The sequence below is a fragment of the Kogia breviceps genome, chromosome 4 (assembly GCF_026419965.1).
Source record: "Kogia breviceps isolate mKogBre1 chromosome 4, mKogBre1 haplotype 1, whole genome shotgun sequence".
Lineage (NCBI taxonomy): Eukaryota > Metazoa > Chordata > Mammalia > Artiodactyla > Physeteridae > Kogia > Kogia breviceps.
In genome coordinates this window covers 94823034-94836209 of record NC_081313.1, presented here as the reverse complement: position 1 = coordinate 94836209, position 13176 = coordinate 94823034, and the positions used below count along the sequence as shown (strand labels likewise).

The following is a 13176-nucleotide window of genomic DNA, read 5'->3' as shown; positions in this document are numbered from 1 at the left end:
CTAAATTAACATTAATAGCAATAAGTAAAAAACTTCACAAAACTCAGTCTAACGCTCAGTACTGTAGTACTGACAAATGCTATATACATAACAGCTCTAATTTATATACATATTCTAACACCATGGTCAAAACATATCTTTCTAAACCTAAAGATAAGTTTAGTTGTTAGTCCTCAATTTTTCCTAACTATAACTGAACAAGGCTGATGCTGATATAATTGTTACATGTGATACAGAAAACTGTTACAAAATTTGCAATTATCTAGTGAACTTTTATGCCTCCATATCAGTGTGGCAATTAAATTAATTGAGGACAATATGACTGCTTATAAATAACTCAAAACAACCAACATTAATATTTAATTAACTTCTATTCTCACTCTGTAAATATTTTAACACTTCCAATGACAACGTGCTATAACAGAAAGGACTTCAAAAAAGGCTAGCTATCAACTCTGAAACTACCTTATATTATAATCAATATCACATTAAAATAGTACACACCAGAAACCAAAAAAGATCACCTTTTTTTCCCAACTAACAAAGAATTAAAAGAAAACAAAACAGAAGCTGATTATTCAACCTGGTGACATACTAGTATAATTCCCACATGGAATTTACTAAGAATTCCTTCTCTCAGATTTTATATAAGGTAAAAAGTCAAAACTGGGACAATACATACATACCTTAGAAACACAAAATCTTTGCATAAAAATATAAGCTTCTAATGATCATTTGAATTATATCATTTTTAATGTTCAAAAAACCAAAATTCAAAAATTCAAAAAATTAAAAAAAATTTTTTTTAAAGTTTTAGTTCTGGATGATACGAATATAGGTATTTATTGTTTTATCCTTTGTGTTTTTCTGTATTTTAAACAGTTCTAGAAATGTAAGTAAAATACAAACATTCAAAAAAAACCAGATGAAACTGTGTTTAGTTATCACATGTTGATGTTTACTAAGTTTTCTTGACCCATTCCCTAAAGAAAATACAAAACCAAGAGGCTTTGGTCTAAACTCTCTTGATTTATAATTTTCCACTTTTATTATATTTCTCAAAACTAGAGGATGGACAAAGCAAGAAAATCAGTTCTAAATAAACTCTGAATAGCTGTTTCATAAAACAGAAGGAGAAACAATAAGCTACTCCCTTCCATCTTTGTTCACTCAACCAATGTTTTCTTTAAAAAATTTATTTTTGGCTGCGTTGGGTCTTCGTTGCTGCTTGCAGGCTTCAGTAGTTGTGACTCGCGGGCTCGAGAGCGCAGGCTAATTAGCAGCTGTGGTGCTCGGGCCCAGTCGCTCCGCAGCATGTGGGATCTTCCTGGACCAGGGCTTGAATCCGCATCCCTGGCATTGACAGGCGGATTCCCAACCACTGCACCACCAGGAAAGCCCACGTTTTTAAAGTGCCTGACTTATGCATGCTCAGCACTCCCTCTTAAGTATTTAATGATCTGTAATAACCACCGGGGAAAGACAGCAACTACAGAACTTCCAACATGTTCAAGGCAGTGACAGAATTCATCCTTGTAAGGTAAATTACAGAAAGTTTCTTTTTTGGGGACATGATAGATCAACATGTAATAACTCAATAGGATCTTCTTATAAAAACAGTTCAAGTCTACGTTAGAAATGGAACAATAAGACAATCCTTCTGGAATTCTTTTATCTGTATCTTATTTAATATCAAGACAAATTACCAACATTTCAAATAATAATGGCTAAAAACTTTTGCAAAACACAAGACATAGTTTCCATTTTCCACAAATACATGATAGAATTTACATCAGATATGATGTAGGATATTTGTTTTTTGACAACTCCCCATATAATTCCCTTCTAAGACATAACAACCATGCTATCATAACCATTAAGACCAGCAACAGCATCAAAATAATAATCAATGAGGGGAGAACAATCTAGGTAGAAAGATCAGCAAGTACAAAGGTTCTGAGGTAAAAGCATGCTGGTATACCTGAGGAACAAAGAGGCCAGTGTCGATGGAGCAAAGGGTAAAAGAGTAGAAAATGAAGTAAGATAAGTAGTAGGGTTCGGCGAGGGGAGTCAGATCATGTGAGGCCTCATGGGTCATTTATAAGGAATTTGACTTTTATTCTTAGTGAGAAGGGAAGCCATTGAAGAACTCAAAATGGAAAAGTATAAAATGTAACATTTGAATAGTATCACTCTGGCTGTTTCACTGAGAAAAGACAAAAAGGAAAGGACAGTGGAAGCAGGAAGACCAGTCAGAAAACTACTGACATAGTCCAGGCAAGAGCTGATGGTGGCGTGGACCCATGTGGAGGCAGTGCGGAGAGCAGTAAGTGGATTCTGCATAATCAACAGGATTTGCCAAAGAAGAAGACGTAAGGCAGATCAAGAAACTAAAATGAAGTAACTAAAGTAGTAGGATGCAAACCAGGTATCCTAGAAGCCAAGTGAAGAAGCTATTTCATGAAGAAGAGAGTAATAAACACTCTTAATCAAATAAAGGAGGACTGATGAGAACCTTTGGATTCAGCAACAGTAGAGCTGAATAACCTGATTAGAATGTGTTCAAGAAAGAATGAGAGAAGAAAAATTTGAGACACTGAGTACAGAAAATGTTTTTAAAGTGTTTTGCTATAAAGAGAGGGAAAGAAATGAGGCAGTGGCTGGAGAAGGAAGTAGGGACAGAATTTTTTTTTTTTAAGATGGAAGAACATATTAACATATTATAGACTAGTGGGAATGATCTAGAAGAGATGAAAAAATGATACTGAAGAGAGAAAAATGCTAGAGCAATGAGGAAGAAGTAAACTAGTATATAAGTGGGTGAGTTGGCCTTAGCTAGGAGCAAAGTTCATTCATCTCTTATAGAAGAGAGTACAAGGACACAGATACAGAGTCTGTAGAAGTTCCCTTCTGATTGCTTCTGATTGCCTAGTGAACTTGGAAGCTATACGTTAGAAGTGCTACAGGTTTGAGAGGGGAGGAGACTGTATCAGCAGTTGTCTAGGAGTGTGGAAGAGTGAAATGACCAGGGAAATATAATATGATTACTGGGAAGCATTAAGGAATCACTGAGGTCAGAGATCATGAATTTAAAGTGAGGCCAGGGGCTTCCCTGGTGGTGCAGTGGTTGAGAATCCGCCTGCCGATGCAGGAGACACGGGTTCTTCCCCCGGTCCAGGAAGATCCCACATGCCGCGGAGCAGCTGGACCCGTGGGCCATGGCCGCTGAGCCTGCACGTCCGGAGCCTGTGCTCCGCAATGGGAGAGGCCACAACAGTGAGAGGCCAGTGTACCACAAAAAAATAAATAAATAAATAAAGTGAGGCCAGCATGTATGGTTATCTTTTTTTCTCTAACTATGTTCAGATGTGTGGATTCAGGCAAAGAGCTGAGTATATACAAGCCTATGATTATCATGACTGACCATGGAGTTTAAGCTGGGCAAGGAGAGTAAGACATCAGGAGGATCAGGTACAGTGAGAAGATAGATTTAAAAGACAGAAAGTCCCAAAGACACACTGAAAAGATATAAGGAACACAGGAAGAGAATACAGGATTCTGGATATAAACATGTCTATTTTTCTAAAGCTGCCATTTATCTATTAATAAACACTGAACAGTTCAAAAATGTATAACTATACCTAGAAAACTGTCAATAAAAATTTTTATCCCAAGAAAAACAACAAAAAATGGGACTGAAGGTCCCAATGGGCTCAAAGAACTGATGGAGTAACAGTAATTGTGATAAGAGAAGATAAGAGATGGTAGCAGAGAGTGGAAACTGTGAAATTAAGATGATGGAGGGACTTAAGTCTGGATAAAGACATGGTCTAGAAATGAATAGTGAAGTGGGGTAATGGGCAAAATTCACTGGATAAGAGGAATTCCAGTTTGAAGATACCAGTGTACTGAATGAACTATCGACATGAATGTTGAAATAACCAAGAATAACACAAATAGTACTGGAGTGAACGTCAGTGAACTAAGAACTAAAATCTGTTAGGAGACAATTCTCCGTGGGTGTTCCATTCCTGCACATCATGTGAACAGAGGTACTGACTGCCTTTATTGTGGATTATCTTTTCAAGCAAGCTTGTATAGCCAACAGCCCTGGAAAATAGAGAGTGTTTCCCTCCAAAGCAAAGGGTAGGTTTATCTATACTTTGCTTGGAAGATATTCTCTTCTTCCAGGACATGGGCAGATATGCTTAGTCTGCATTATAAAAGATTGCAGTTCACTAAGCTTGGGCTTCCTCTCCTATAACTCAATCCACTGTGTGTGCAGGTCTTACCTGCACCTTATCAAGTCACACTTTAGGAACTGGGACTTGAGTAACCAGTGTAAGCAAATGTTGTCATTTTGACTACTGCTTTGGCTGTCAGAAATAAAGTCCTTTGTTTCTGGTCCCGAAATCTCCCACCTTCTGTCAGTATCCATGAAACTGTGATAGTTAACTTGTTAGCTTGCAGGTAGAGTAAAATCTCAGACCACTGAAAGTTTTTGACAAAATATCCAATGAATAGGAAGTGGGAATGAGAGATTACTGCAACCAGATTGGTAGAAGTAGGTATAGTTTGAGAACATGAGATAAAGTCTGGAGATGTTTTAGAAGAGAAAAAGGTCTGGAAAATGTAATGAGAAGCAAAGAGAACACCCTCCAGACTCAATGGTATGAAGAAAGCAAAAGAGAACACTGTTACTACTTGAGAGGGTGGCAGGTAGTGTCATCAGGGAAGCCAGATTTAACCTACAGCAAAAAGGTGAAGATAATATTAACAGAAGAGGTTGAAGATAAGGAGAAATTTGCTGATGACTGACCTTGAGTTCCAGGCCATTATGAAAGATTTTTCAGGAGATAGAAAGGGGTGGGTTTGGGGGTTAGATCTGGATACATATGGTAAAAGACCCATGAGTGTTGGGGTTCTTGTGGTGACTTACATGAACAGGAAAAAAGGGCATGAGGAAATTAGTTGCAGTTAGTCTTAATTAGATTAAATGACTCTGTGCTTCTACATCCCTCATCCCTCATTTATCCACCCAACATCTACTATGGAACACTTATTTCTTACCAAACAAAACATCATTTCAGAAAATTTAGGACACAGAAGTTTTAAAAAATTGAAATGCCAAAATTGTTGTTTAAGACAGTAAGAGGCAAGTGTTAACTTACTTGAATTAGATCTAAAATGCCAAGTTCACTTTCTGAAGAATCCACACAGAAGACAAAATATAATGTTGCATAATGTCTATAAATCAGTTTGTTGTCAGATCCTCCAATTAATCTAAATGACAAAACAAAACAATTGGAATGTTATAGCTACAAAATGAAAAACATTTTCATTAGTTCAAGAAAACTGACAATTTGTTTAAAATCTTCTATAAAAAGAAAGGTAACATTTAATGACATAGCATTCAAGTGAACTAGATGGTTGTTTTCCTCAGAGAAGTCAAGTAAAAGATGCCGATGCTTAATATTAGTTCATTCATTCATTCAATTATTTACTAAGTACTTACTATGTGCCAGGTACTGAGAGTGGGTAATGAGCAATAAACAAACAAAGAAAATATTATCAGAGTGGAAGGGACTACTTAGAGAATCAAAAGAGGATGATGCCACATTGATGGCTTTGCTACTTCCTATTGGGTGTTAAAAGAGTTGATGTTTAGGATGAGATCTAATGATAAGGAACCTGCCATGAAAAAATTTACAGAAGAGCCTTTCAAGCAAAGGTAAACTCATAAAAAGGCAATTTCATGAAGAACGAAATATCTGTGTTCAAGAAAGAAAAAGAAGGCCTGCGATCAATGAAAGATTAGTAAGCGATTAGGTCAGAGAAGTAGACAGAAATGAGATCATAGGGCATTTTTAAGAGCTTACTAGATTTAACTCCATAGGTCACAGTAAGTTACACAGCTTAACATTGATTATCAACTAGGAAAAAAAAATGACATTTCTTCTTAAGTTTTGGACATATTTACCATCAAGATCTTCTCCAAAAACACATTTTGTTTTGGAATATAAATGCAAGAAAACTGAGCTAAGAGATATTCAATCCTTTTGCCAAATATTTTTATTTATGATGACTGGAATTTCAGCATTTAAAAAAATAATAATTCAGGGATCATTACAAACACCTTTTGTTTTTCTAAATACAGTTTAACTGTTCCATAGTTAAGTTTACAACAATTCATTCACCTTCTCAAAAGACCCTTCAACACTAACAAAACATAAAAAATCAAGGCTAAGTGTAATCAGAGCTAACTGAACATTCAAACAAGACAAAGGAAAATAACACCTATTTCTTTTTTTTTTTTTTGGCTGTGCTGGGCAGCATGCGAGATCTTAGTTCCCGATCAGTGATCAAACCCATGCCCCCTGCAGTGGAAGCATGGAGTCTTAACCACTGGACCGCCAGGGAAGTCCCTATTTGTCACTCAATAAAAGTAATACTAAATTCACAAGTTTTGTAGAAACAACTTCTCTAAGTATACACTCATTATTTTTTATTACTTTATATCCTCTAATACCAAAAGTGAAAATGATCTTTGACAAGAAAAAAAACTCCAACTGTCTAGAAAAGGTATGCAATTTAAAAATATGTACAAGCACTTTAAAGATTCTGAGGTGTATTTATAGACTATCATTGCAACTGTTCCTTGAAAGGGACAAAAAGCAGCAACAGCAGACTTTACTTCATCCTGAATCTGCAATTTAGTGATTATCTTAAATTTTTGTTTGGATCTGCTTTAAAAGAAGACCAAACTTTTGAAAACTGTAAGTTTCAAAATGGCAATTAAAGTTATTAAAATAAAACAAAATATTAATATAAGTACATGTTTTGTTATAATTTCATCTTTATACTATAGTACAATACTGATTCAAATTCTTATATAGAATGCAATACACGATATAAAAGCTACAGATTTTAGAAATCCTTAGTCCAAATATCTTATTTAACATAAGAGGAGAAAACTGAGGTACAAAGAATTTAAGTGACCTAACCAAGAAAACCAGCTTGTTAGTAACAAAACTAGGACTAAACCAGATGTGTAGGCTCACCTCTGATGCAATATTTGCTTTCTACTTTTTGTAAGGCTGGAAAAGAATAATTACAAACTCAAGTCATACTTTCTAGTTCGAACAGTGCCCTGGTTAGACCAATCAATTTCTTGCACTGTGCTGGTTGATTAATTTCCTATAAGATTAGAAGATTAAAGAGCTGAGATAAAGGGAAAGGATGGTAATGGCAAACCCAACTACAGTTTAAGAGAGATAAGTAAAGTACAATTAAAATATAAAAACAGAAAGCAAGTACATCTGTTTCAACTATTAAATTGGAGGCCTCGAGTTAACAGAAAAATGTACAAATCATAGGTGTGTATTTGCAAATTTAAGAGCAGCATGATATAACTTTTCAAGAAATGCAAGTAAACTTTCTACATGATAAAAAGTAAATTATAGTCAGGTAAGAATGAATTCTCTATTATGAAAACTATTTTTCATAATATGCATCATACACCTTAAAAATACAGAAAAGTAGGTTTCTCAGACTAATCTCTGATTATTCATAATGAGGTTCTGCTAAAGTTTAGTTTTTGAATTGTCACTGAGGAAATATCTTGTTAAGAAATTAAACATATAGAGAGCGGCAGGGACATATATACACTATCAAATGTAAATTAGATAGCTAGTGGGAAGCTGCCGCATAGCACAGGGAGATCACCTCTGTGCTTTGTGACCACCTAGAGGGGTGGGATAGGGAGGGTGGGAGAGAGGGTGATGCAAGAGGGAAGAGATATGGGAACATATGTATATGTATAACTGATTCACTTTGTTGTAAAGGAAAAACTAACACACTATTGTAAAACAGTTATACTCCAATAAAGATGTTTAAAAAAAAAAAAAGAAATTAAACATATAAACACGGAAAGGAATATTTATGAAACTATTTGAGAACAAATTATTTTCATGAAACCCATTAATTTAAAACTATTTATAATAGTTGGCAAACTAATCATAAGCAATTTTTATTTATTCATTTTAAAAATAGAAAAATCTTAGCTGAATTTGAATCTGTCTATCTAGACACACACATATATTTGAAAAGCAGACGTCAGAATTGATCATAATATAAAATAAAGGGTGCTATCTAAATTCTTATGAAAACAGGTCCATTCACCCTAAGGAGTACTCTGTAGTCATTAAAAAGAATGAGAATGCTTTAGATGGGTTTATATGCAGAGTTTTTCAAAATATAAGTGCAAACAAGCAACATGAAAACCAGCATACATGTGTGATCCCGTAAATAAAAATCTTTAAGGTTATACTTTTATATGTTAGTGCAAAATTAATTTTCTAGAAAGATACACAAGAAACTGGAAAGAAGGGCTAAAGCTGGAGGAGGAAGACTTGGTCTACATTTTATACTTCTATGTAATGTTTGAATTTTTGCCATATGAATATATTACCTTTATATAGGATGCCTTTATAAATTTTTAAAAGAAAAAGATTAAATATCTTCAAAAAATTATTTAAGTTAGATTTATAGTTAACATAAACGGCAATTAATTCCAATCCAATTAATCAAATTAGGAAATTTTAAGATAAAATGATTAAACAGTATATATTTTACTCATATAGTCAAAGATTAGAAATGTCCATGAAATGCTTTACTTACAATCCTCCTTCTAGGAAATTACAAACATTTTCATCTCTCTTAGATACCAAATGGAATGTCTCCCTGATGATTTGCTGTTGTGTATCTTCACTCTGAGAAAGAATAATTCATATATGTTAGGATCTAATTTCTAGGTTTAACAGCATTATAAGAATTAAAAAAATAAAAGAGAGTAGTATCTCTCTGGGAAATTCATCTAAGAGTGCAGTCCTTGGAGAACTAACCTATCATACCTTAAAAGAAACAAAACCTAACATTTTAAAATTAAAAACAAAACAAAAAATCAGCACTTTATAGTTTACCACTTCAATAAAACATTTCTCAGCTTCAAAAACCAACAAGAAAAATATCAGACACATGAATTATAGACACTAGCAAAAGGGACACTAGATATTAACTAGTCAAAGCCCGTTGTTTTACAAATGAGTAAACTGAAATAAAAAGATGAAGTTATAAACAATTCACATAGCTAATCTATATTTTAAAGGAAGAAAGTACAGAAGTTTGGAGCTTCCAATTAAGTAAGTTTAACTAAATGCAAATTGAAGTAAGAGTCTATCCATCTTACTAATTTTTATATAAGTGCTTCCTAAAACCAAGAATTGATTCATTAATATTTATTAAATTCACCAAGCAATTCACATCCAAGTAAAAAAGAGTCAGCTCAAACGCTGCAATAGAAAACTGGACAAAATCATGAACAAGAATTTCACAGGAAAGAAAATATCATGGTCCATAAACAAATAAAAAGATGGCAAATCTCATTAGTAATGAAGTGAAACACAAGTTAAAGTAACAATGAGATAACTCCACATGTACCATATTAGCAAAAATGTAAAGTTATGACACTATCAAATGTTGACAAAGATGTGGAATCAAAGAAACTCATCCTGCCAGTGAGAAGGTAAGTGGTATAACCACTTGGGCAAAAAGTTTTATAATCCAGCACTCCACTCCTAGGTACAATGATAACCCATATGAAACCATTGTTTTTGAAGGTCAAAAACAATAGAAAATTGGCCAACTACATATACATAATAAATTCTTAACCTGTATACCAATAAGCACATAGAAGAATGTTCATAAAAACACCATAACAACAACAAAAAGCTGAAAACAACCCAAATGTCCACCAACCACATATAAATTATGGTATGCTTTTTTTAAAAAATTTATTTATTTATTTATTTATTTTTGGCTTCATTGGGTCTTTGTTGCTGCACGTGGGCTTTCTCTAGTTGCAGCGAGTGTTGCGGTGTGTGGGCTTCTCACTGCGGTGGCTTCTCTTGTTGTGGATCATGGGCTCTAGGCATGCGGGCTTCCACAGTTGTGGCTTGTGGGCTCTAGAGGTCAGGCTCAGTAGTTGTGGTGCACGGGCTTAGTTGGTCCACGATATGTGCGATCTTCCCAGACCAGGACTCAAACCCATGTCCCCTGCATTGGCAGGCGGATTCTTAACCACTGTGCCACCAGGGAAGTCCCTGTGGTATGCTTATAAAATAGAATCCTATAAGCAGTAAAAATTAAATTAGTATATTATACCCATCAATATGAATGATTCTCAAAAGTTTAATGTGGAAAAAAAGAGTTACCACAGCTCAAGTTGCCATTAAAAAAATACCATAGACTGATGGTTTACCTAACAGAAATTTATTTTCTCACAATTCTGGAGGCTAAAGGTTCAAGACTGAGGTGCCAGCATAGTTGGGTTCTGGTGAGTGATCTCTTCTTGGCTGGAAGACAACCACCTTCTCACTGTGTCCTTACATGTCCTTATGGGGAAAAACAGCAAGAACAGGTTCTCTGGTATCTCTTCTGGTAAGGGCACCAATCACATCATGAGGGCCCCACCCTCATAATCTCATCTAAACCTAATTATCTCCCAAAGTTCCAATCCCAAACACCATCAAATTGAGGGTTAGGGCTTCAACATGTGGATATGGGGGGTACACAATTCAGTCTACAGTAGGGGAAAAAAGTAAGTACCAGAATGATATGTAATCATTCCATCAGTATAAAATTCAAAAACAGGCAAAACTAAATATTACATAGTGACAGAAATTTGGGGGTGATAAAAATAAAACTATAAAGAAAATCATGGAAATGATTAACAAATTTCAAAGGATTAGCTTCAAAGGAAGAAACAAAACTGTCAGTCACAGATTAAAAGATTTTCCACATAGAAAATCTAACATAATTTACACAGAAGTGTTGTAATTAGTAAAAGGTTTTAATAAGAACACAAAGAAACACATTATATAAAATTCTACTGCCATTCTAACCTTCTGCAAGTATGAGTTGTAAAATATAATTTTAAAAAGATACCATCAAAAACCAAGCAGTGCCTAGGAATAAAGGAAACAACAAAAAAATGCAAGAGAAAATATAAAACTTCACTGAAAAAATTAAAGAATACCTAAATAAATTTTAAAAATGTACAATGCTTATAGATTGAATGATTCAATATTATAAAGATGCTCAATCTCCCCAAAATGCTCCAAAGACTTAAGACAATTCTAATCAAAATCCCAACAAGTGTGTAGGGGGAGAACTTGAAAACCGGATTATGACTCCAAATATGACTCCTCTCATGACTTACATAGGAAATCAGAGGACTAGAATAACAAGACACTCTCAAGTGGAATATAAGAGGACCTGCTGACCAGATTAAGAAGTATTATAAAGTCACAGTAATTAAGGCAACATATTGGTGCAGAAATAGGGAAATTGAATGATGGAACCAGAAACACACCCACATATAAATATAGTTATTTAATTTAAAACAGAATACTCATTGCAGATTAGCAAGGATGGAAGGGCATTTCCATAAATGGTGCCAGGATAAAAATTTTTCTTTTTGTTCTAATACAATGAACTTCTAGCACTCACATACTCAAAAATCAATCCCAGATTGAATAAAAATAAATGTCAATGGTGAAGCTACAATAATTTAAAAATATAATACAGAAGAATATCTTTATAACATTGTAATAGTGTTGGACTTTCAAATAAGACACAAATAACGATAACCATAAAGGAAAAGGTTGGCAAATTTGATCACATCAAAAGTAAGCACTTTTTTAAAAAGCTTTATTTATTTATTTATTTATTTAATTTTTGGCTGCGTTGGGTCTTTGTTGCTGCACGTGGATTTTTCTCTAGTTGCGGCGAGTGTGGGCTACTCTTTGTTGCGGTGCATGGGCTTCTCACTGCGGTGGCTTCTCTTGTTGTGCAGCATGGGCTCTAGGCGTGCAGGCTTCAGTTGCTCCACTGCATGTGGGATCTTCCCGGACCAGGGCTCAAACCCATGTCCCCTGCATTGGCAGGAGGATTCTTAACCACTGTGCCACCAGGGAAGCCCAGTAAGCACTTCTAATGCTCAAATGACACCAGAAAAAAGAATTAAGAGAGCTACAAACATGACAAACATATCTGCAATACATAAAAACTGACAAAGGAATAGTTGCTAGCATACATAAAAAACACTTAAATGCCAGTAAGAAAAAGATAAACATCCCAATAGAAAAATGACTTGGCAAAATATAAGACCTGGAATACATCAAACTAAAAAGTTTCTGTATAGCAAAGAAAACCATCAACAAATAGGTAACCTGCTGAATGGAAGAAAATATCTGCAAATTATATACCTGATAAGAGGTTAATATCCAAAATATATAAAGAACTTATAAAACTCAGTAGCAAAAATACAGAAGCAATCCAATTTAAAAAATTAAAAAATTAGGACAGAAAATCTAAACAGAGATTTTTCCAAGGAAGACATACAGATGGCCAAAAGGTACATGAAAAGAAGCTCAACACCACTTATCATCAGGGAAATGCAAATTAAAACCACAATGAAGTATCACTTCACACCTATTAGAATGGTTATTATAAAGATGCTAAAAATAATGAGTATTGGCGAGGAGGTGGAGAAAATGGAACACTTTTGTATGTTGGTGGGAATGTAAATTGGTGCAGCTGCTATGAACACCAGTATGGATGTTCCTCAAAAAATTAAAAATAGAACTACATGACCCAGCAATTCCACTTCTAAGTTTTTACCTGAAGAAAATGAAAATACTAACTTGAAAAGATAAAAACACTCTCATGTTCATTAGGACATAATACACAATAGCCAATATATGGGAACAACCTAAGTGTCCATTGGTGTCCATGGATGGGTAAAGAAAATAAAATGTGATGTATATAAAGGCAAACCTTGGAGATATTGAAGGTTTGGTTCTAGACCACAATAAAGCAAATATTATAATAAAGGGAGTCACATGAATATTTTGGTTTCCCAGTGAGTATATGTTATGTTTAAGCTATACAGTAGTCTACTAAGTGTGCAACAGCATTATGTCTAAAAAAATGTACATACCTTAATTTAAAAATACTTTATTGATAAAACATGCTAACTATCATCTGAGCTTTCCATGAATCATAATCTTTTTGCTGGTGGAGGGTTTTGCCTCAGTGGCTGCGGACTCCTCAGGG

General features: G+C 34.6%; 1 protein-coding gene across 5 annotated transcripts in view; it reads right to left on the bottom strand.

Annotated features, from left to right (window-relative positions):
- AP3S1 (adaptor related protein complex 3 subunit sigma 1) overlaps nt 1–13176 on the bottom strand; it is a 70433-nt gene that overhangs the window by 35923 nt on the left and 21334 nt on the right. For 4 of the 5 annotated variants that reach the window (XM_067031473.1, XM_067031474.1, XM_059061893.2 and 1 more), the window contains exons 2-3: nt 8680–8771; nt 5172–5283 (exon numbers count right to left, since the gene is read on the bottom strand). The exons of the other annotated variant lie outside the window; for it this stretch is intronic. In XM_067031473.1, the coding sequence (XP_066887574.1) occupies nt 5172–5283; nt 8680–8771 (204 nt within the window). The remainder of the gene's footprint in view (nt 1–5171; nt 5284–8679; nt 8772–13176) is intronic. 5 annotated transcript variants of the gene reach the window in all.